Source organism: Kogia breviceps, chromosome 10, assembly GCF_026419965.1.
Source record: "Kogia breviceps isolate mKogBre1 chromosome 10, mKogBre1 haplotype 1, whole genome shotgun sequence".
NCBI lineage: Eukaryota > Metazoa > Chordata > Mammalia > Artiodactyla > Physeteridae > Kogia > Kogia breviceps.
Window position 1 is genome coordinate 78,749,724 of NC_081319.1, and position 24,086 is coordinate 78,773,809.

The window sequence follows — 24,086 nt, forward strand, 5'->3', positions numbered from 1 at the left end:
AAAAAAAAAAGTGTGTGAGTGGGGGTGAAGAATGAGATAACAGAAGGATAAACTCGCATCCTAGGTTATTTTCATGTTTTCTGCTTTCTTATTTGCAAAAATGACTCCAGTCATCTTCAGATTATAGGTTGAAAAGAAAGGGCTAATACGTCACAGAGCTCAAAGTGTAGTTGAATTTTTAAATTAATTTTTTTTTTTTTTTTTTTTTTTTTTTGCGGTACGCGGGCCTCTCACTGCTGTGGCCTCTCCCGTTGCGGAGCACAGTCTCCAGACGCGCAGGCTCAGCGGCCATGGCTCACGGGCCCAGCCGCTCCGCGGCATGTGGGATCTTCCCGGACCGGGGCACGAACCCGTGTCCCCTGCATCCGCAGGCGGATTCTCAACCACTGCGCCACCAGGGAAGCCCTAAATTAATTTTTTAAGAGCACGATTCCAGTATACAAAGGATGAGTGCTGTTTTAACAATGTATTTATATGTAACTTCAACTTATTCCAGAAAGGACTTAAGGTGGCATAATATAAACTAAAAGTAAAAATCAGAGAAAAGAAAAACAAGGTTGGGACAAACTCCAACAGAGAATGCCATAAAAAGGGCCAGGGATGATAGTCTCTATCTCTCCCTTATGGATGGGCACACGTTCAAATATAGCATGAAATATCCAGATGAGTTCAAATTTTTCTCTCTTCTTTAACTTGCTCAATACCCACTCAAAGTATTCTCTCATGTGAGTTTGCCCCATGTGTATATCACACAGCTTCTTGAGGATGGCAAACAGAAATGTTTCCATTTACAAAGGACTTGGAGAGATAAGCTAATTTGCCTGTAGTCACATAACTAGTTTTGGCAGAACACATAATTAGGATCATTAAAGAAAAGAATGGGCTCCTGAAAAATTGTATACAACCTCCCTTTGTGTAGGACTTTGAGAAAGGAGATAAATAACCACCTACCTAGGGCGCCTGAAATGTCATTCTTCTTGAAAAGACCATTAATTAGTATAAATTTTATCTCTGTCATTTTAAGTTTTTACAACACTGCAGTCTTCAAAACATCTGAAATTATGAACAACTGTATAAGCTCTATTAACCAAGTGAATTTCTATATAAGCAGAGGTTTAACGAGGATGGGGAGAGAGGCGTGTAAAGCTCATGTGGAGGGTGATACGGACAGTGGGAACGGGGCACAAGTTTCAGGGTGGGAATGAGATTTGTGTCTTTGGGAAGAAGAGAGGCCAGTGTGTCAGGAACGATGTGCGTGAGGCAGTGAGTTGGAGGGAACCGAGGTCCAAGAACTACTCGGGTGATACAGAACATCAGCAGCAGCTGTAGGAGCCTGGATGAGTTCTGGATGTGATGAGAGCCCACTGGTGGGGTCTGAGCCATAGGAAGTGATTTCCTAACAAAAGCTCCAGCTGGCTGCTGAGTGAGGACGAGACAGCAAGGGGCAGGAAGGGAAGCAAGCAGCCCAGGAGGGGGCGTAGCAGAGTCCAGGGAAGAAGAGAAGGTGGCTGGGGTTCTGCAGGAGGAGGTAAGAAGCAAACTGGGGGTATCCTTGCAAGTAGGTGAGGTCAGGGGTCAGGCTGTTGTGTCAGGAAGCCGGGGGTTTCTTTAGGGCGAAGGTTGGTCACCCTGGCACGGGGGCGGGTTCTGTCACAGGCAGGTGGGTGATGTTAGCAAGCAGCCGCATGACCCTGGCCAGCAAGTACGGGACACTGACCAGCAGGTGGGACACACTTGCATCAGGTAAATTACTCTGGCAGGTGGACCAGCCACCTCTTTGAGTAGGTTATGAATTGTGTCCCTTGCAAACTCAGAGGTTGAAGTCCTGACCCCCAGCACTTCAGACAGGGCCTTTAAAGGGGTGATTAAGGTCAAATGAGGTCCTGAGGGTGAGCCAAATCCAAATATGACTGGTGTCCTTACAAGAAGAGGAGATTAGGACGCAGGCATGCACAGGGGAGGACCATGTGAAGACAAAGAGAGAGAAGATGGTCATCTGCGAGTTAAAGAGAGAGGCCCTCAGAAGAAACCAACCCTGCTGACACCTTCTGAAGGCTAGAAGTCCAAGAAACTTTGACTTTAACTCCAAGTTTCTCACGGAACTTAGAATCCTGAGAAAATAGATTGCTGTTGTTTAAGCCACCCAGTCTGTGGTACTTTGTAATGGCAGCCCCGGAAAACGAATACAGGCAGATAACTTCCCTGAATCTCTGGGAGGTCCTGCATGGTCTGAGTCCCACATCCAAGTAGCTGGGAGAGGCTGCCAAGCACGTGGAAGACGTGGAGGGATCATCTGAAGTTCATGCGCTACAGGGGGGGGATTCGGCCAATCAGTGGGTAACCTGGCAAACATCCAAGAGGAGAGCAAAACAGGTCACTGGCACCAAGAGTATCTGGGTGTTGCAGATGCATTACGTGGAGAGGAAAATGAGAAGGTACGGGATTTCGGTGAGCAGCACGGCGGCGCCACCGAATCCCTAGAGGCTGGACCATAGCAGGCGATCCTTGAGGACATCGGGGCCTGTGGTTGAGAAGCTTGTGTGGGCAGTTGAAAACCATGATGCTGGGTGTCCTGGGGGGAGTTGGGCCTGGATGCCCTGCGGGGAGTCAGTAACGATACCACTAGGACCTAAAGCAGCAGCGGTGAGGAGTCAGGACTCCACTGGCTTCTGGAAAAGGGGCCAGAAACCCACCTACTTCTTCTCTGAGGCGGCATGTTGGAGCTGAGTGCAGAACCTGACTTTCTCTTCTTTTTTTTTTTTTTTTTTTTTTTTTTTTTTTGCGGTATGCGGGCCTCTCACTGTTGTGGCCTCTCCCGTTGCGGAGCACAGGCTCCGGACGCGCAGGCCTAGCGGCCATGGCTCACGGGCTTAGTTGCTCCGCGGCATGTGGGATCTTCCCGGACCGGGGCACGAACCCGTGACCCCTGCATCGGCAGGCGGATTCTCAACCACTGCGCCACCAGGGAAGCCCCTGACTTTCTCTTCTTACCAGCTATTTAGCTTTACCGCATTTCTTGCTCTCTCACCTGTTTCTGTGTCTGAAGAATCTGTTCAGACCCAGACTAGGCCTGGGAAGGAAGCACAGATGAGCTGCTCTGTGCTCTCATCCAGCCCGATGATTTTATAAAGGTCTTTTTTTTTTCTTCTTTAATTTTGAGTTTTAGTATAAAGAGTGACATTTCTTAAAAGATTCCATTTTGTTTGTTGGTATGATTTGACTTTCAGGAAGCAATAACCCAATTACGTTTTGCTAACCAATTTTGTACTCCTTCTAGAAAAGTGACTTCTAGGAGACAGAAGCAGCCTTCTGTTTATTTCCGACAAACTGTGCCAACGGAACAAGTACATCTTTTATTTTAAGGGGTGTCAGAAAGCATCAGAATACCCAGGGCTCCTGTACCGTACCTGGAACAAAGATAATTCACCTAACAGAACCAATTACATAACAGATCTAGATACCTTAGGTTAAGTAAGGCAGATTACAGTTATGACCGGTCAGAAATAGGAAAGGGCACAGCCAGTTTTGCTCATGGCAAAGAAGAAAGGAATAGGTATCTTCAGGAATGAAAATCAGCCTGAAACAATCCAAAGCAGTTCAAAACAAATATGAAATTATCTGGAAAGTTTGGATATAATTATAAAGAGTCTTGCTATTTTTTCCATCCTCCTCTGTAATATACCTGAATTATTTTTGTTAGAGTGTGTGCCTCAGCATTTAGGAGAGCTGGGCCCTGATCCCAGTAGTCTGAGCTTTAGTGTAGAGCCATTACCAAAACCCTAGAGTCTGCAGCAGCTGCAGAGACAATTTGGGGCTGGATATTTTCTGTTGATTATTAATTTGTACCTTCAGAAGTTAATTCCAGTCTCAAAGCTCAAGGCTGGCCTGTGCACTGGTGAACTGGGGCATCTTAGATCCGTGGGCTGCCAGAGCTGGAAGGAGTGGCAAAGGCCACGTTGTCCAGTCCCTGCGATCTGCCAGACCTGAGTTTGAATCCTCACTCAGCAGCTGGGCTATCTTGGGCCAGTATCTCCACCTGTTTGAGCCTCCATGTCCTCATCTGCAAAACAGGCCCTCTTACAGTACCAGCCTCTTCGGGTTATTATCAAAGAATGAGATAAAACAGTCAAGTACTCAGCACACGTGCTGTCAGTGATTGTTATTGCTGTGACCAGAAAACTCTTCCTTAATGTGAACAATGGTCAGGGGAAAGCTGAGCTCTGGGGGAAATTACATGACACACCACAACTGAGTTAAATGTAAACGTCCTGGCATTTGGGGCGTAAGATTATGCATGTCCTGTTTGTTCATTCACTGGGTGCATGACTGCATAAAGAGTAGACAGAAACTGGCTGCCGTATACGTCAGGTGGTGATGGAGACAGCAGCTGGATGTGCATCAGGAGAGAAGGGCTCCCGTCATACACTGTCCCTGCCCCTGCCCATGTGACTGGGTCGGATCAGGGAGTCCTATGCAGCCTGGTCTCCTCTGTAAGATAACGTGGTCAAGAACAGAGGGACAGAATGATTCATAAGGATCTTTTTTGGTCCCAAGCATCTGTTATCCTACCAATATTTACTATGTCAACCACAAATGAAAACCTATTTCAGATGCTTAAATAATAAGGATATTTCTCATCTCACAAAACAGGAAGTCCAGAGGTAGGGCAGGCTTCAGAACTGGTTGAATTAGCAGCTCAACAATGTCACTATGTCCTGAGTTCTTTCCAACTCTTCACAGAGCTATTAACAGAATTGGCTTCTGGTTCCCCTAGTGGTAAAGGTAACAGGAGCAGCAGGGATAATATGATTCATTTTTCACTTCCTCTGGGCAAAGGACATGACTTCTCGGTTTGTTTTTTGTGTTTGGCTCCAGCAACTACCTCCTTCAATCACTCTACGATTGTGTCATATGCCTAAACCTAAGCCAGCACATGAAATTCAGCAGACCAATTCAGTCTGCACTTCGAGCTGAGCTCTCTTTCCCAAACTGCACTTCTTCTGTCAATGGAAGTGAGGTGTAGTGGGTGCTGGGAAGGCCACCAGAGAGTTCACTATAAGGTCATTGGAGGCATTTAATGATAATAAAAGAAAACATAACAGTAACAAATGCTCCATTTCCAATGTGATTTTTTGGATATATTGCTTTATATAGATAGACAAAATAATAACATGCATTTATGATTTTCTTTCACCTCAGCTTTTGAAAAAGGAATTTCATATAAATCTTAGAAATAGGGATGAAATTTAAACCCATTTTTGTGTTGGAGATTGAAATGAACTAGGAGCTATAGTCTAAATCCATCATGAATGTGGTGCCCCAGAGAGAACAGACTTGGCTAAATTCACACAAACTAATTACAACTAGAGTCTTTGCCTCCATGGCCAATGTCAAGTTTGGAAGCAGCATGTTAGAGAGGGAGTATCTTTTTCCCCCCCATTAAGTAGACTCAAGACTTAGCATATTTGAAAGCCTCTCTCTCTCTTCAAGGGAAGGAGGGACAGATGTATTAACTGCCCTATGCAACTTCTGAGTATCACAAATCAGGGCTCCTCCTCTGTGGTGCAACCCCACTGCAAGCACAGGGTAACATCAGGCTCTCACCACATTGCCCAGGGAAGGCTGCAGTTTGGAGGACCAACACTAAAATGCTCTGTGCATAATGAAGATCTGTTCTCTGTTCCAGAGGCCTTATATCCCATTAAACACAAAATATAAATATATAACTTAAACAGTCAAAAAAAAAAAAGACTTAGCATTTATTCATTAGTGTAAGAGATTTAAACTGTTTTATCCTGTTTTCAAAATCAACGACATAGCCCTTCATGCAGTTATTTTTTAAACTCCTAACTGTGATGCAGCACTCATTGCTGGCAGGAATGGGTCAGATGCTAGAAATTACAGGAAAAAAGTTTCACAAGAAAAGTCACACTCTGCCCCAAGAAAAACAATTCCTGTCCACTGCTCAGTCTGGTTTCACGACAAAACTGAAACTAGTGAATCAAATTTCAAGTCACAAGGAATGTATTTTAAGTTTCACTTTTTAATATATATTAGATGTTAATGTAAAGAAAACATAATAGAGGTTTTCTCTTAAATATGATGGGGAAAGGACCTTAGGAATCATAGTACTTTAATAGTTTTGAAAGTTTAACACAAACTCTGCACCCACTCCATTTTCAGCAAGATTGCATTTGAATAATCTCAATCAAATAAGACTATAAACTATTTTAAATGCTCATGTTAAAAGTGATCCTGTATTATCCATCATGAACTACTTAGTGTTAGACATTCTTCCTTCTACAGGAATTTTTTTTAAGTATTTAATAAAGTTGTGCAAGAAATAGGAGGAATTCTTTTGAGGCCTTCCTATGTGGAAGGCAGTGTGCTAAATTTTAGGAAAGATACAAAAATAAGTAAGATTCAATCCCTGTCCTTAAGGTACCTCTAGTCCAGAAAGGCACATGGAAAAGATATTACTTTGTTACTTGGCCCTCCCAGAATCCATTTCCCCTTCTGGGGGTACCTCCAGAAAACCATCCCACATTCACTCCTAGTCGTGGGAGTCTTATGGGGCTGACAACATTCCCCTCTTCTCCGGCATGGAATTCTTTCGGGCAAATTTTGACCTAAATTGGGGGGTTTCCTGGGGCATGGGACTTCTAGTGCCGAAACCAGGAAAGTCCCAGGCAAATTGCGATGAGCTGGTCACACTTACTCTGACCCAAGCCTGGCCTATTAGAGTGAATTCTGCTTCCTTGACCAGAGGACTTAGTTCCGTGATGGGTGGTGGGGACGTGCCCCAGGCCAGACTAAAAAGATTCAATCCTGAAACGTTTGTTGAAACCATTGAGAGTCAGTCTTTCAGCAGGAGCAGCTAAATAAGTAGAATACAGGCATCGCTCGTTTTACTTCCCTTCATAGATATTGCGGTTTTTAACACATTGAAGGTTTGTGGCAACCCTGCATCGAGCAACCCTATCAGCACCATTTTCCCAACAGCATTTGCTCACTTCGTGCCTCTGTGTCACATTTCGGTAATTCTAACAGTATTTCAAACTTTTAAATCACGATTATACTCGTTATGGTGATCTGTGATCAGTGACCTTTGATGTTACTCTCGTAATTGTTTGGAGGCACCACAAACTGCTCCCATGTACGACAGCACATTCAATCAACAAACGTTGTGTGTGTTCTGACTGCTCTACCGACCAGCTGTTCCCCCATCTCTCTTCCTCTCCTCATGCCTCCATATTCCCTGAGACACAACAATATTGAAATTAGGCTAATTAATAACCGCACCGTGGCCTCTGAGTGTTCAAAGGAAAGGAGGATTCCCATGTCCCTCACTTTAAATCAGAAGCTAGAAGTGACTAGGCTCAGTGAGGGAGGCACGCTGAAAATGAAGGTAGACTGAAAGGTAGGCCTCTTGTGCCAAACAGCCAAGGTGTGAAAGCAAATGAAAAGTTCTTCTTTTTTTTTTTGGTGGTACACGGGCCTCTCACTGCTGTAGCCTCTCCCTTTGCGGAGCACAGGCTCCGGACGCGCAGGCTCAGCGGCCATGGCTCACGGGCCCAGCCGCTGCGCGGCATGTGGGATCTTCCCGGACCGGGGCACGAACCCGTGTCCCCTGCATTCGCAGGCGGATTCTCAACCACTGCGCCACCAGGGAAGCCCAGGAAAAGTTCTTAAAGGAAATTAAAAGTGCTGCTCCAGTGAACACATGAATGATAAGAAAGTGAAATAGCCTTAATATTGATACAGGAAAACGTGTCAGTGGTCTGGATAGAATATTAAACCAGCCACAGCATGCCCTTGAACCAAAGCCTGATCCACAGCAAGGCCCTAACTCTGTTCAATTCTATGAAAGCTAAGAGAGATAAAGAAGCTGCAGAAGAGATGCTTGAAGCTAGCAGGGCTGGTTCATGAGGTGGAAGGAAAGAATCTTTTTCCATAACATAAAAGTGCAAGGTGAAGCAGCAAGTAGTGAAGCTGCAGCAAGTTATCCAGAAGATCTAGCTAAGATAATTAATGAAGGCGGTTACACTAAACAACAGATTTTCAATGTAAATGCAACAGCCTTCTGTTGAAAGAAGATGCCATCTAGGACTTTCATAGCTAGAAAGGAGATATCAATGCCTGACTTCAGAACTTCAAAGGACAGGCTGATTTTCTTGCTAGGGGCTAATGCCGCTGGTGACTTTAAGTTGAAGCCAGAGCTCATTTACCATTCCAAAAATCCTAGGGCCCTTCAGAATTATGCAAAATCTCCTCTGCCTGTGCTCTACAAATTGAACAGCAAAACCTGGATGATAGCACATCTGTTAAAAATATGGTTTACTGAATATCTTAAGCCTACTGTTGAGAGCAACTGCTCAGGAAAAAATATTTCTTTCAAAATATTCCTACTTATTGATAATGAAGTGAATGAAGGGAGCCCTTCTCTCTTGATGCACATCCAGCTGCTGTCTCCCTCACCACCTGACGTATATGGCAGCCAGTTTCTGTCTATTCTTTATGCAGTCATGCACCCAGTGAATGAACAAACAGGACATGCATAATCTTACGCCGCAAATGCCAGGACGTTTACATTTAACTCAGTTGTGTCATGTAATTTTCAGTTGTGTGTCACGTAATTTCCCCCAGAGCTCAGCTTTCCCCTGACCATTGTTCACATTAAGGAAGAGTTTTCTGGTCACAGCAATAACAATCACTGACAGCACGTGTGCTGAGTACTTGACTGTTTTATCTCATTCTTTGATAATAACCCGAAGAGGCTGGTACTGTAAGAGGGCCTGTTTTGCAGATGAGGACATGGAGGCTCAAACAGGTGGAGATACTGGCCCAAGATTGCCCAGCTGCTGAGTGAGGATTCAAACTCAGGTCTGGCAGATCGCAGGGACTGGACAACGTGGCCTTTGCCACTCCTTCCAGCTCTGGCAGCCCACGGATCTAAGATGCCCCAGTTCACCAGTGCACAGGCCAGCCTTGAGCTTTGAGACTGGAATTAACTTCTGAAGGTACAAATTAATAATCAACAGAAAATATCCAGCCCCAAATTGTCTCTGCAGCTGCTTCCAGACTCTGGGGTCTTGGTGATGGCTCTACACTAAAGCTCCAGACCCACATGCATGCGTTAAAAAGAAACGCCCATTTCTCAGCTGGTAGCCATTCCTAGTTCCCTACTGCAAGGACCGTGTTTCTGTATTTCTTGCAACCTTACTCATAAACTGCCTAGTACTCAATTCGCGTGTAATACGGTGATGACTTCTCCAGCAACACGGACACATACTGCTTTGGTAGAGCCACACTGTATTTTTTCCAACTAACTGGAACTGGCTAAAGCTGCTCTAGAGTCGTGCTGGGCCCTGGGGCTGCCAAAGACGTTTTTCCTGAAGACACCTTACCGCCAGGTGCATGTTAACTAGGGGCGAACCGAGAATGGCACTAAGCCTGAGGCTGGCAATAACCAGGTGCCCTTTCAGGGACTCGCTGTGTTTCAGGTCCCCTGAAGGGCACCCAGCCCTGGGACGCTAGAAAATGGGGCGTTGCAGGAGAGGGGAACTAACCTCTCCTACTAGATCCAATTCGACACCCCACCCAAGGCCTCTGTCTCCAGGTTGTACCTGAATCCAACCAATCGGAAAGGGAGTTACATCGACGGCGGCTGAGGTGTCCAATCCGAGGACATGTCTCACACTCCGTCGCCCGCTGAGTCCCCGCGAGCTGTAAAACTGTTCCGCAGTCGCGCGTGGGGCAGCCCAGCACCCTCGGAGCGCCTCGGGTAGCGCGAATCTCAGGGAGGAAGGGGCTGTTAACAGCGGGGGGCGCCCGCTGGTGCGCAGGCGCCTCAGGAAGAGCTCGGTCTGGCTGCTGCGCCTTCAGGTCTCCGTCGCTCCCAAGACCCAGGAGCGCCGGGTTCCGCTTGCTGCAGAGAAGCGGCGGCAGCGGGTGAGTGTGATCCTAGTGCGCCCGGCGTTCCGGAGGGAAATGCCACCCCCTCCCCCGTCCACTAGGGGCTTTGAAAATAGAGGTAGTGAGATCCCCTACCCTTGATACACACACCCACACATCCCTCTAGCGGACAGCCGCGAGAGACCCCGGAGCGGCCGGGAGCTACCTGGCTGGGGGCGACGGAGGGCGGGGTGGGAAGAGAAAAGGAAACTGAGCAGGTAGGCGCGGCCTGGGCGGGCGGTGGGGTATGGGGTGGAGGCGGGGGGCGGTGGCGGGACAGAGGTGGAGGCCGAGGGAGCGGGCGGGGCCGGCGGGGCGGGCGTTTGATTTTACAGGAACGCGGTCCAAGGTATCGATCGTCCTGCCTCCGCATGAGTATTCGATTAGAGTTCATGGGAGTGACACAGCCAAATTTAAAAACGAATTTCCTAGAAAACCTAACAAGAAAGGTAACACTGAAGTGCTTTTTATCGGCCGGACACTGTGTTAAGCATTTTACAAACAACGCTTCCTTTTCTGGGCACTGCAGCCCTGTGAGATCACAGCGTCCCATTATACAGATGGGGAAAGTCCTGCTCAGAGACGTGAAGCACAGCTAGTGACCACGAGCAGATTCAGGTTTATACCAGCCTTGACTCCACTAGGTTTTTTTCTTTAACCACCAGGCCATCTGGTGGACCCAAGCCGGAAACCTTGCCAGTACTATAGGAAGTCAACTGCTCCTTTTAATATTCAGGTTTTCTTTTCTTTCTACCTTTTTTCCAGAGGTTGTTCCAAACTATTTTAAGGAAATTAAACGAATTTAAAAGCAGGGAGGAGATATTTTATAACTAAAATATATAAAATATAAAATATCTCCTCCTTGCTTTTAAATCAGCTACAAAATGTAATTTGGGAGAAATCTGATGAACACAGAAGAAGTACACAAGGAGTTATTTTGTAGAAAGAAATAATATATGTAGAAAGTAAGATTAAGTGTAGCTGTTTTGAAGATGCCGGAAAAGTTTGTATGTGCTGGAAAATTGAAGAATACTTCAGAATCCTAGAGTTGTTAATAGAGTCTTTCAGAGAGTAATTTTAGTTTTTCTTTAGAATATCAAGAAAATTAATAATAATAATCTAGGGAAAACCACCACTGTTATCTACGTGCATAGACAATGCTATTTTATTTTTATTTTATTTTAAAGCTGTATAAGAGTTTCACTACAAATAGTATTTGTGAAGTGTTTAGAATAAGGCTTTTGTATTACAGAGCAGATGGCATGCTAATGGTGGCAAATAGCTTTCACCATATCCTTTGACTGTCACACTCCCCCAATTTCAGTTAAGAATGCCAGTGAGAATTGCCCGAGATACATTTCATCCAAGTAAGAAAGTCATCCCAGATGAGGTAGAGTGTGTTTTGGCCCCTGAATTGAAAAAAAACTACACACAACTTCTGTTCGCATTATCTGGGTGTAGTTCCGGTGACTGCTTTTTTTTCCTTCCCTTTGATATCTTTTTGGTTTGAAAAATTACAGAATTTCTCCCAGTGTTTTGTAATATAGCAATTAGTGATTTTTTTATTCCTTGGAAACACTTGAGAACTTCTCACTGGTCTTCTGTTTATAGCTTAACACTCCTGTTGGAATGAAACAGAATGCAGTAGATATAGATACAGGCACCACTAATGAAAGCAGGAAAAGTGCCGTTCATAGTTTGGAGATTAAAAGTAGACTTGTAGGGCTTCCCTGGTGGCGCAGTGGTTGAGAGTCCACCTGCCGATGCAGGGGACACGGGTTCGGGCCGCGGTGCGGGAAGATCCCACGTGCCGCGGAGCGGCTGGGCCCGTGAGCCATGGCCGCTGACCCTGCGCGGCCGGAGCACACACAAAAAACTAGACTTGTAAACTCACTGTTACTAGACTTATAAACTTGTTAAGGACCTGAAATTAGTAAGAGTACAGACAGTAAGGCTACGACGAATTGCTTCCTGAGTTTGGCCAATCCAGGGACTTCATCTTCATCCTGTGTAAAAAAAAAGAGGTTAGCCGAAATTATTTCTATCTACTTTATAGTTTCACAGTAGTATCATTCCGCCTGTCACGGTACAGACTTTTTTCCTAACATAACAGCTTTGTAACTGTGGATAAAAAAGAAACTAAATTTGAGGGCCTATTGTTTAACACTTTATGTATCCGCATTTTACAAACACAGAAACTGAAGCTGGTAGGTCTGCCCACAGTCACCCGTCTACTAAATGTGAGCTCAGGTTCTGGGATCCTTCTGATTTCAGAGCCTCTAATCTTTCCACTCTGTCTGTGCTTCTAAGTCTGGGGACAAGAATCCAGTAGTGTGCTAAGGGGTTAGTGAACCCCAGGGTAAACAGCACATGTGCCTTGACCCTCCTATTCACTCAAGATTTGGGGAAGAAAGATTTTGATTTGTATGTATTTTGTGTGAGAGGGGGGCAAACACGGGTTTTTGTTTTATTGTTTTGCACGTGGGAAATGGGGTAAAACACATTCACGTTCAAAAACTCAGGTCTGTGGTATAGAGTACACATTTCACATAATTTTTGAGGTAAGATGAAACATCAGAGATGTTTCCTGTTTTGTGGCAGGACAATCCAGATGCTTTTAAGATTACAATTTCATTTCTCTCTACTCTTTTTTTTAATATAATGGTTTTATTGAGGTAAAATTCACATACTGTCTAGTTTACTCATTTAAAGTGTACAGTTTTATGAATTGTGCAGCCATCACCACAGTCAATTTGAGAACATTTGAGAACATCTCCCCAGAAAGAAACCTCATACCCATTAGCATTTACTCCTCATTTCTCCTCAACCCCTTGCTGCAGGCAAATCTAATATACTTTCCATCTCTATAGATTTGCCTATCTAGGCATTTCATCTAAATAGAATCATACAATAAGTGATCTTTTGTGACTGCCTTTTTTTACTTAGCACAATGTTTCAAAGGTTTATCCAAATTATAACATATATTTGCACTTCATTCCTTTTTATTGACAAATAATATTCTATTGTGTGGATATACCACATCTTATCCATTTATTTATCACTTACGGACATTTGAGATGTTTCCACTTCATGGCTCTTACAGATAATGCTGCTGTGATCATCTGTGTACAGGTTTTATCGTTGACTTGTGTTTTAATTTCTCTGAGGCATATGCCTACTAGTAGATTTTCTGGGTCGTAGAGTAACTCTGTTTAAACTTTTGAAGAACTACCAGAATGTTTTCCAAGTTGCTGTACCATTTTCATTCTCACCAGCAGTGTATAAAAGTTCTAGTTTCCCTACATCCTTGCCAACACTTGTTATTTTTTATGATATCCATCCTAGTGGGTGTGAAGGGGTATCTCATTGTGGTTTTGATTTGCATTTCCCTAATGACTAATGATGTTGAACATATTTTCATGTGCTTATTTGCCATCTCTGTATCTGGAGAAATATCTTTTCAGATCCTTTGCTCATTTTAAAATTGGATTATTTAACTTTTACTATTGAGTTGTTACAGTTCTTTATATATTCTAGATATAAATCCTTTATCAGATATATGATTTGCAGATATTGTCTCCTGTTCTGTGGGTTTTCTTTTCTCTCCATGATATCCTTTGAAACGTAAAAGCTTTCAATTTTGGTGAAGTCCAATTTATTTATGATTCTCGTCACTTGTACTTTTGATGCTGTATCTTAGAAGGCTTTGCCTAATTCAAGGTCATGAAGACTTATTCCTTTATTTTCTGCTAAGAGTTTTATAGTTTTAGCTCTTAATCTTGGTCATTTTGAGTTTATTTTTGTACATGGTATGAGCTGAGGGGTCCAAATTCATTCTTTTGCATGTGGATATACAGTTGTCTCAGCACCACTCTGCTCTTAGAGGAACTCCGTTGGAAAAGTTTTAGACATACTGTGACATGATTCCTCAAAGGGCTTAGTTTTAAAAACAATACTTTATGATGTATGGGTCTCAAGCGCAGCATTACAAGAAATTGTGGTGTTGTAGAACAGAGTTCATTCAAGCTCGTCTTTGTTCTTCCAAGATGACATCCAGATTCGTTGTTTTGATTATTTATGCCCCTATTTTGAGTATTTTATGTTTGAAAAGTATAAAGCCCTTGTCCTCTGAAAAGTGGCACATACATAAATTTTGGTGTTACAGACTTTAGTTATATTATTTATTGAATGATTTTTTAAATTGACCTAAGAGAGTATTTGGGCAAAGAATTCGTGTGTAGAAATTAACTTTTAAGAGGTTTGGAAACACAAATTATTACTGAAGAGCTGTTATAGGTCACCTATAGGTCACCTAGATAAACGATTATTGTCTCTAATACATCTCAGACAGACTGTGACAGCAATGTGTGGTAAAAGGGAATTAAGGTTGACCATGATTTTTGTAACTGTTTCATAGTAATTTACACGGTGGGTTGTGCCTGGATAGTGGAGGGACTTGAATGCCAGGCAGAGAGACTTTGAATACTGATTTTATTAAGGAAGTGTCATGGACAGGACTATTCCTGGGAAGGTTAAGTTGGGAGCGGATGTTGGGTGAGTAAGGGGAAGGTGATCGAGGTAGGAAGGTCAGTTAAGAGATGGAAGGGCTCTGGACAGGAGGTACTAGGGACTTGAAGAAGTGTGGCAGGGGACTTACCTGGTGGTCCAGTGGTTAAGACTCTGCACTTCCAATGCATAGGGCACAGGTTCAATCCCTGGTCAGGGAACTAAGATCCCACAGGCCTCTTGGCGTGGCAAAAAAATTAAAAAATTAAAAAAAAAAAAAAAAAGAAGTATGGCAGCAGTGGAGACTCACTCTACCTAAATTACATATCCTATTTTCTTAGGAACCAAAGAAGATAGAGTCTGAAGGCGGGGAGATTTGTTTGGGGAAATCTGTTTTTTTGTAATCAGTAGATTGTTAAAAAAGAACCAAAAAACAGGGAGCGCTCTGAGCCTAGGGTGTTAGGCAGGATAGTTACAGTGGTCCCTCATTTTCCGCAGGGAGATTGGTTCCAGGAGCCCCAGCAGATACCCAGATCCGCAGATGCTCAAGTCTTTTATATAAAATGGCATAGGGCTTCCCTGGTGGCGCAGTGGTTGAGAATCCGCCTGCCGATGCAGGAGACACGGGTTCGTGCCCCGGTCCGGGAGGATCCCACATGCCGCGGAGCAACTAAGCCCGTGAGCCATGGCCGCTGAGCCTGTGCGTCCGGAGCCTGTGCTCAGCAACGGGAGAGGCCACAGCAGTGAGAGGCCCGCATACCGAAAAAAAAAAAATAAATAAAAAATAAAAAAAAAAAATAAAATGGCATAGTACATGAATACAGTCAGCCGTCTGGATTTTCCATCCACGGTTGGTTGAATCCATGGATGTAAAAGCCGTGGATATGGAGGGCCAACTGTATGTCTTTGACAGTAAAAAGGAAGTTTAAAAGGGATGTGGTGATGAAATGCATTTCAACAGCTGCTGCATTTCTTCAGAAATTACCGTGGTATCCAAGTTCCTGTAGGCTTTGTCTGTCAGCCTCCTATGAATATTGGGCAGGTTCAGATTGAGGTGGGACCTTTTTCTCAAGTAATATTTATTACTTACTCCTCTTTTTCATGCCAGTATTTTTCAACAGGAACTGATGATGAGCCAGTATGGTAGAGTTTCCACCCCCTATTTCTGTGGATTAAAAGGAACTACAGGGCACCAGTCATTAAACTAGAAAAATAATCGCCCTCTCTGGAGCCTCTGAAAGCTTGGCGTTATTTCTGGTTTGTGCCAAAGGATTGCTTTTGTTTCTTCGTTTGTTCTTATTAAACCTCTAGAATAACTTTGGCCGCTGCAAACAAACAAGGCAGCCAATTTGTATGGAGCATAAGAATGGCCCATATCCCCTTCAGAGCATGAAAAATGGGGCAGGACATATAACTGGACAAGTAAAGGCAATTTTTATTTTTTCCCACTTTATCTTTATTCAGTTGTCTTTCAGTAAGTGACGTTATTTAATTTTCAAGTTGATGGAGATAAAGCTGGTGTATAAAAAGTTTATAAATGTTGGTTTTCTTCTCCTGATGTCTAAACTTTCGAAACCTAATCCAACTCAAATAGCATTACTACTTATGAATTGTGTTTTTATATTTTAGGAACCCTGACTCCCCTCCTTCAGCATGTTCACTATGAAGTTATTGCCGATATTTTTGTTTTCTGGACTTATAACTGGTTGTAGAGGGAACTCTTCCTGTACTTTGCCACCCAAGTTACTACTGGTATCCTTTGATGGCTTCAGAGCTGACTATCTACACAGCTATGAATTTCCTCATCTCCAGAATTTTATCAAAGAAGGTGTCTTGGTAGAGCAGGTTAAAAATGTCTTTATCACAAAAACATTTCCAAACCACTACAGCATCGTGACAGGCCTGTATGAAGAAAGCCATGGCATTGTGGCTAATTCCATGTATGATGTCATCACAAAGAAACATTTTTCTGACATTAATGACAAGGATCCTTTTTGGTGGAATGAGGCAGTCCCTATTTGGGTGACCAATCAGCTTCAGGAAAACAGATCAAGTGCTGCTGCTATGTGGCCTGGTACCGACGTGCCCATTCACAACACCACACCTTCCTATTTCATGAATTACAACCCCTCGGTGTCATTTGAGGAGAGACTCAGTAATGTCTCCACGTGGCTGAGCAATTCGAACCCACCCGTCACCTTTGCAACACTCTATTGGGAAGAGCCAGACGCAAGTGGCCACAAATATGGCCCTGAAGATAAAGAAAACATGCGCCAAGTTTTGAAACAAATAGATGACCACATCGGTGAGCTAGTTCACAAACTCAAGGTGTTAGGACTGTGGGAAGATCTTAATGTGATCATTACAAGTGATCATGGGATGACCCAGTGTTCTAAGGACAGGCTGATAAACTTGGATGACTGCATCGACCCCTCAGACTACACTCTTATAGACTTGACCCCAGTTGCTGCAATACTTCCCAAAATAAGTAAGTAAACTTTTAGCCAAGGAACCTTTGAATGGGGCAGTTGATTGAGGAGGAAGGGTTTTGTAAAAGAATGAAGCTCAGGCTTTTTGTAGTTCACAGCCATACACTCCTATACTCACTCACAGTGGGATTATGTTTTTCCCCTGATGTATAAGTTTTTAGGCAATTAACTTAAGGTTTAGGTTCAAAGGGATTATTTCTTTGCTTTTTTTTTTTAAAGTTAATTAATTTATTTTTGGCTGCATTGGGTCTTCGTTGCTGCGCGCAGGCTTTCTCTAGTTGCGGCGAGCAGGGGCTACTCTTCGTTGCAGCGTGCAGGCTTCTCATTGCGGTGGCTTCTCTTGTTTCAGAGCACGGGCTGTAGGCACGTGGGCTCAGTAGTTGTGGCATGCGGGCTCAGTAGTTGTGGCTCGTGGGCTCTAGAGCGCAGGCTCAGTAGTTGTGGCGTACAGGCTTAGTTGCTCCGCGGCACGTGAGATCTTCCCAGACCAGGGCTTGGACCCGTGTCCCCTGCATTGGCAGGCGGATTCTTAACCACTGTGGCACCAGGGAAGTCCCTCCCTGCTTTTTGATGTATTTCTTTTTTTTAATTTTTATTTTTTTATTGAAGTATAGTTGATTTATAAGGTTTCTGGTGTACAGCAAGGAAATGCAGTTTTACATATATATATATATTCTTTTTCAGATTCTTTTCCATTATAGGTTATTATAAGATATTGAATACAGTTCCCTGTGCTATACAGTAGGTCCTTGTTGATATATTTCTTACTTATTCACACTACTGGAAAAAGGAAATTTTTATCCTTAAAAAACATCTTGGACTTTTGTGTGAGATATACCTTTCGTCTACTGATCTTAGAATTAGTAATTAGCAGTAATATGTAATTAGTTTATATTTACTTAGGAAGCTAGATGTGAAATTTGTCCTCTTTGTATAAAAGTCCACCAGGGATAATCACAAAATGAAAAGAGAGATATGTGAATGCTTGGAAAGGGGTGTGTGTGTGTGTGTATGTATGTGTGTCCCCAACACTGTTATATCATTATTATTTCTCTGTTTTTTTAATGATTAAAGGGCTTTAATAGATAACATTGTTCAGGACCTATTTCCAGTTATTCTAGTTAGAAATATTTTTTCCTTATCAGTCAACATGACTTTTTTCCGTTGCTGTTTCCTTTTCTTCCAGACAGAACAAAGGTTTATAACAAACTGAAAATCTGTGACCCTCACATGAATGTTTATCTCAAAGAAGACATTCCTGCCAGGTTTCATTACCAACGTAATGATCGAATTCAACCTATTATTTTGGTTGCTGATGAAGGCTGGACAATTGTGTTAAATAAATCATCACCAAAATGTAAGTATTTATTTAGAATTTTTCTTTTGTATCCTAGGGATAAATCACACGTTGTGACGTTGTTCCATTAACAGGATACTTTGATTTAGAGATGTTCACACAGTATAATTAGTTTGATTTTCAACTAGGTGATTCTCAGGTTTTCATCTGAGAGCAATTTTTAGAAACCACAGTTTCATCCTTAGGTTAGAAGGTTGGGTGATCTTAAGGGTGAAGGACTAGTTTTACTTGTTTACAAAAACTTCAGTTACTGTCAGTAACTTTCAAGGCTGGTTCTCTTGATTTGTAAAAATAAGAGAGTAGTAAAGAAACAAAGAAAATAAAAGAGAGAGAAGTCAAGAAACAAAGTAAAGGGGAGAGATTAGCTAGTTCAAATTCTTTTTTCTTTTTTTGTGTTAAAAAAAAAATTTGTCCAAGTAACCTTAAGTCTTTCCCCAGTGATGAAATTGTTTACCTAAGCGGTACAGCTAGTTAGAACACTGGGGAACCAGAAAGTATGCAAACAAATATCGACCAAGTAAACAAAACAGATGGATCAAAATCTCTCCTCAAACTGAAGAAATGTATAGGGGAGAATTACAGGTTTTTACCCATACGGTAAATTCAATTCAAGTACATTTTTCAAAAATCTGATTTTGTAAACCATAGCAGGGGTCAGAAAATTTTTCTGTAAAAAGCCAAGTAGTAAATATTTTAGGCTTTGTGGGCCAGCTGGTCCCTGTCTCAACTATTCAATCCTACCTTTATAGTGGGAAAGCAGTCACAGGCAATATGTAAACAAACTGACATGAGGTATTCCAATGAAGCTTCCTTTACAGAAACAGGCAGAGGGCTAAATTAGGCCAGATGCTGCAGTCTGCAGATCCCTGATCTATAGCAGTTCAGACGCATCAGGCAAGGATAAGACTGAGGGCCATTAGAGTTTATATATTATTGATACTTATGTTGTCTACTAATTATTGAAAACTTGGAAAATACAGAAAAGTTCAGAAAAGAGAACAAAAACTACCCATAATCCTTCAATACAGAGGTACAGACAGTTGTTAATTGTGGGTGTTTTCCTCCTTGTAATCTTTTTCTCTGTTACATACAAATGCATATTTTTATTATTAAATCATATGGTTTATATACTCACACTATAATCATATGCATTTATATTACTGAAATCACAATACCTATATATAATGTTATATTGTGCTTTTTATTGTATTGGTCACGTGGGTTGTTTTTATTATGAAATGTTTCAAACGTACGATTAAAGAATATGTAACACCGATACACTCATCACTTAGTCACCTGCACTTCATATGGAAGTAGGATCTTATTAAATGTAACTGGTCTGCATTAAAAGGCAATATTTTAAAACATAAAGCGAAAACTTGAGAATCTGGTATTGGAATGATATCAGGGACCATCAGGTTTTTCTTTGAGTTAGGCTTTTACTAGAGTTACAAGTTGGAGTCACCAGTTTAGACTTCACGTTCAAGGCAAGAATCCCTACTGTAACGTGCTCAGTCCCCTGGCCCTCCAAATGTTGAGGTGTCCATTAGCTGTCAGTAGACCAGTGATGTATTCCACATCCTATGTCTTGTCCAGGAGCAGCTGACATAGGTCAGGCCTCAGGCTCACTTCCTTACCATTCACTGGTTTTACTCACTTCTGCTCTTCCCAGTTACTCAGGACCCTCAGGCCGACCACTCTTTTTATCACTGGTGCTGTTTGCAGTGACCGATCGGGAAAAGGTGGGGGTAGTGTGTGCGTGAAATAGGGGACACGGCTGACTTGAAGAAAACAGAAAATTTTACTGCTGGCACCTGTTCGGCCCAACTAATCAGAATTTTAATGGGAATTACACTGGCAAGAATCCAGTGTATTTACACTAGAAGCAAGTTATTTTATAGTAGGAAAGCTGCTCTTATTTACTAACATCATCTTGTTCTTTTCCAGTAGGTGACCATGGTTATGATAATTCTTTGCCTAGTATGAACCCATTTCTAGCGGCCCACGGTCCTGCATTTCACAAAGGCTACCAACACAGCACCATTAACATTGTGGATATTTACCCAATGATGTGCTACATCCTGGGATTAAAGCCACATCCCAATAATGGAACCTTTGGTCATACTAAGTGTTTGTTAGTGGACCAGTGGTGCATTAATCTCCCAGAAGCCATAGGAATTGTTATTGGTGCACTCTTGGTCTTAACCACTCTGACCTGCCTCATCATAATCATGCAGAATAGACTCTCTGGACCCCGGCCATTTTCCCGACTTCAGCTACAAGATGATGATGATGATGATCCTTTAATTGGGTGACATGTGCTGGGGTTTATACAAAGTGGCTGTGATTAGGACACACACCCAGGGAATGGTGTTATAACTATGAAAAAGTATACTTTGAAAGACAAAGATCTTAGACCAAGCATGCTACAATTAATTTGGTTTTTCCTTGTGTTTTGTTTTGCGGCATTAGCTAATACAAAAAACTCTGACCCTAGAAAAAATTGCTAGTAGATCATTAGTTAACACCAACTGTTTACCTAACTAGAAAGGTTTTTTTTTTAAGAAAAATACTGCCTTTGCCTTTTTTTTTTTTTTTTTTTTTTTGCGATGAAGATTAGACATCTTTAGATGAAAATATGCAAAAATTTAGTGGGTGTGCTTTTTGAATAAATTTTTACATTTGTAAATTATACAACAGAAATCTTTATAAAATGTGTGGATTTTGTGTATTAGGAAGGAAAAGTTTCCTATATTTTTATATGTACCTTTAATAGAGTTTGTATCCCAAGTAAACCCTTGAGGTAGGAAATTCTCTGTGATGGTTAATTAAAATGGATCAAGCAGGCAGAAAAGATCTAGCATATGAAGAAATTATTTTAAGAAAAACTATTATAAAAAACAAGCAAAGACCCCGTGATACAAAGCCTAAGTCTTCTTCACCAGTGTGTCTTTGTTAAGACTCTTAAGCTATTGAAGCCTCAAAAGTTAAACCTTTTGAAGAGTATTGCTAAGAAGAAATTAAGAAAATAGGGGAAAGTGCTTTTCTCACTTTGTGCTCAATGCCTTTGTGTAAGTTATTTAGTTGTATGTACGTGCCAGTGTGTTGCACGTATGGGTGTACAGATTTTGTGTGACTTACAGCAGGTGGTGGGAGGTGCGTGGCCTGGGAGCAGCTTCCCACATCCCCATAGAACCCAGCTCTCAGGAAAGATTATAATTGCACTTCACTTTCATGTACTTTCTTCAAACTCACAAGGTAAAATCATAATTTTAAAAAATTCATTAATTTTTGTTACCATTTTTAACTTTCTCACGTTGTTTTTTGTAACCAGAGGTCTCCAGGTGCTGCCGAGAAATGTATGACCTGACTACAAATCTGGTTTTGATTGGGTCAGAATGAGGAAAAGAGATTTTTCTATTTACCTTTGGGAATTTTATGCCTTACTTTTAAGGCTATAGGGTAGCTAAATTTAAAATGGAATTTAGTGTGTTTTGATCTTTTACATGAATCATATGTTAAGTGGCTGAATAAACTCTCAGGACTCTTGTTAACCTTCAGTAGCCTGAATGCTGCCTCTGCTTTTTTCTCCCATATTTGGTTCATAGAAATAACCAGTCTGCTCATATTTTTTAAAACATACTTGTTCAGAGCGAAGGATTTGTTGTGAATAATTGTTATCCTAGCTTTGCTAAGTGGTACCTTCTAACAATCAGAGTTAGTAGGAAGGAACTGAATTGTGGCAGACGAGATTCCATCTATTAGAGGAAAAATTGGGTTCAAGAACCATTCGTCAGCAGCTGAGGCAAGCAATTAATATTACTACTGCGATCTTTAAAGTTTTGACAATATAAAATAAACTAGGGAACTGTTGTACAGATACAAAGATAATCTGCAGTAAATATGCAGCCCACTTAAATGTTGATTATCTGTGGTGGTCAAGAACAGTGGTGCCTGTCATCAAACATATAATTCAGGGCTTCCCTGGTGGCTCAGTGGTTGAGAGTCCGCCTGCCGATGTCGAGGATGTGGGTTCGTGCCCCGGTCCGGGAAGATCCCACATGCCGCGGAGCGGCTGGGCCCGTGAGCCATGGCCGCTGAGCCTGTGCGTCCGGAGCCTGTGCTCCGCAATGGGAGAGGCCACAACAGTGAGAGGCCCGCATACCGCAAAAAACAAAAACAAACAAAAAAAAACCATACAATTCATCCTGTGGTCACTGCTGATCTCCTGATCCTGGTATTTGGTGCCTATTGTACTTGGAATTCTTGAGAAGCATTTCTACACCCTGCATGAATAGTCCATGCATGCAGTCGTAGGTGACTGTATTAAGAACAGCATAATAAATAAATAAAGCCACCAGGACTCATTTAGCTTTTTGACAGATTTTATTTCTGATGTTTTTGCCTCACATAAAAGTTATCCTAAAGGTTAATAGTTGATCTGAACGAAGTAATAGAAAAATTTCTTTCTACTTCCATTTCCATTAAAAAAGAAAAGGACAGGAGAACAGTCACATTTAAGGCAGTGAGCATTTTTTTGAAATGTCTGAAATATTAATTGAGGAGAGCTTGGTCTTTGCAGTGGTGTGAGCTTTAGTGGTTGTACTGGCTTGATTGGCAGTTATGAGTTTCAGAAATTGGTCCATAGCGTCCAGCCTGTGAGTGGATTTTATGGAGGATGGAATAGGAAGGGATGCCCCATCAGTGTCTCAGCCCTTTGAACAAAAGACCTATTTGTCTCGTTCTTTATTCCATTCTCAAAATACTAACTGGAATTAAAATTGTAAATGTTTTATGTATATGTTGATGGGACAAGAGTATTTATTTAATCAAAGAGTCATTTATATATTATTATATTGAACTTTATGTTAATTCAGTTGTATCTTTAAAAATGATCACTTAAAGCCAATGACTCCTCTAGTACACTGAGAAAATATTTTAGTAAGGCAGCCTTTTTCACTTGGTGTGTATTTTGTTAAATAATTGACTAATATGCTTCTGTGTTTTCTGGGTGGTAGAAAGTATTTGGCTCCAGGAAAGATTTAACTGTTTATGACAACAATACTCAAAGGTAATAGGAAAACTTTTTAGTAAGTTTGTTAATTCAGTGAGTGAATTCAGAATAAGTACATTTACTTATGTAAATGTAGGGACAGTTCTGCTGCTATTATTAATGTGCAAGTTTTTCTGGTAAACAGCAATAGAATAAAAATTATTTCAATGCTCTGTACCACTGGTTTTGTGTTACTGTTCCATTAAACTTGGTATAAGACTTGACAGATACTTGGAACATTAAAGGATTAAAAAAACCTTTGCCTTGTTCTTGGGTATTTCCTTCTCTTGCCCATATCTGGTAAGCTTTAAGGATAACTGCATTTAATACCTTTTATTTGGAGGTTTCTACTTCATTGTAAAAGCTACAAATGAAGGACAAAGATGAGATGGGAAATGTGTATTTATTGTAAATTCCTAAAATATTATGTAAATAAATGACATGAGTGTGCTTTAAAGAAATTTGTGTGTAGTGCCTTAAGTTAAATATATTTTGACCATATTGCTTGAATTCATAGTTATGACTTTGTTATGGTTTTAAAAATTTTATGTGAATAAAATCTACCAAAACATTTTAACCATAATTATTCAATATACAATGTGATATCACTGATGATTTTTTAATTTGTCACCTTCTCGCAAAATATGCATACAATGATAGAGGTTGACATGACTTAGTAATACTGCAAAATCCACCTAGGCATTCATTACAATTTTTTTAAAACCAG

The 24,086-nt window shown here is 41.7% G+C and overlaps 2 protein-coding genes across 6 annotated transcripts in view; one reads left to right on the forward strand and one right to left on the reverse strand.

Moving 5' to 3' along the window:
* LOC131764499 (chloride intracellular channel protein 5-like) overlaps positions 1-10,131 on the reverse strand; it is a 41,311-nt gene extending 31,180 nt beyond the window's left edge. For 3 of the 4 annotated variants that reach the window (XM_067006343.1, XM_067006339.1, XM_067006340.1), the window contains exon 1: positions 9,627-10,131. The gene's annotated coding sequence lies outside the window, so the exon portion shown is untranslated. The remainder of the gene's footprint in view (positions 1-9,626) is intronic. The other variant, XM_067006341.1, reaches the window with a different exon arrangement.
* On the forward strand, positions 9,697-23,940 carry ENPP4 (ectonucleotide pyrophosphatase/phosphodiesterase 4). 2 transcript variants are annotated; one of them, XM_059077795.2, is made up of 4 exons: positions 9,697-9,951; positions 16,090-16,948; positions 18,136-18,306; positions 20,254-23,940. In XM_059077795.2, exons 2-4 carry the CDS (start codon positions 16,114-16,116, stop codon positions 20,619-20,621), a joined length of 1,374 nt encoding a protein of 457 aa, XP_058933778.1. In that variant the 5' UTR covers positions 9,697-9,951; positions 16,090-16,113; the 3' UTR covers positions 20,622-23,940. The 2 variants fall into 2 exon arrangements, with proteins under 2 accessions (XP_058933778.1, XP_058933777.1); XM_059077794.2 differs by having other exon boundaries at positions 9,908-10,172.
* Positions 23,941-24,086: the final 146 nt, after the last annotated feature.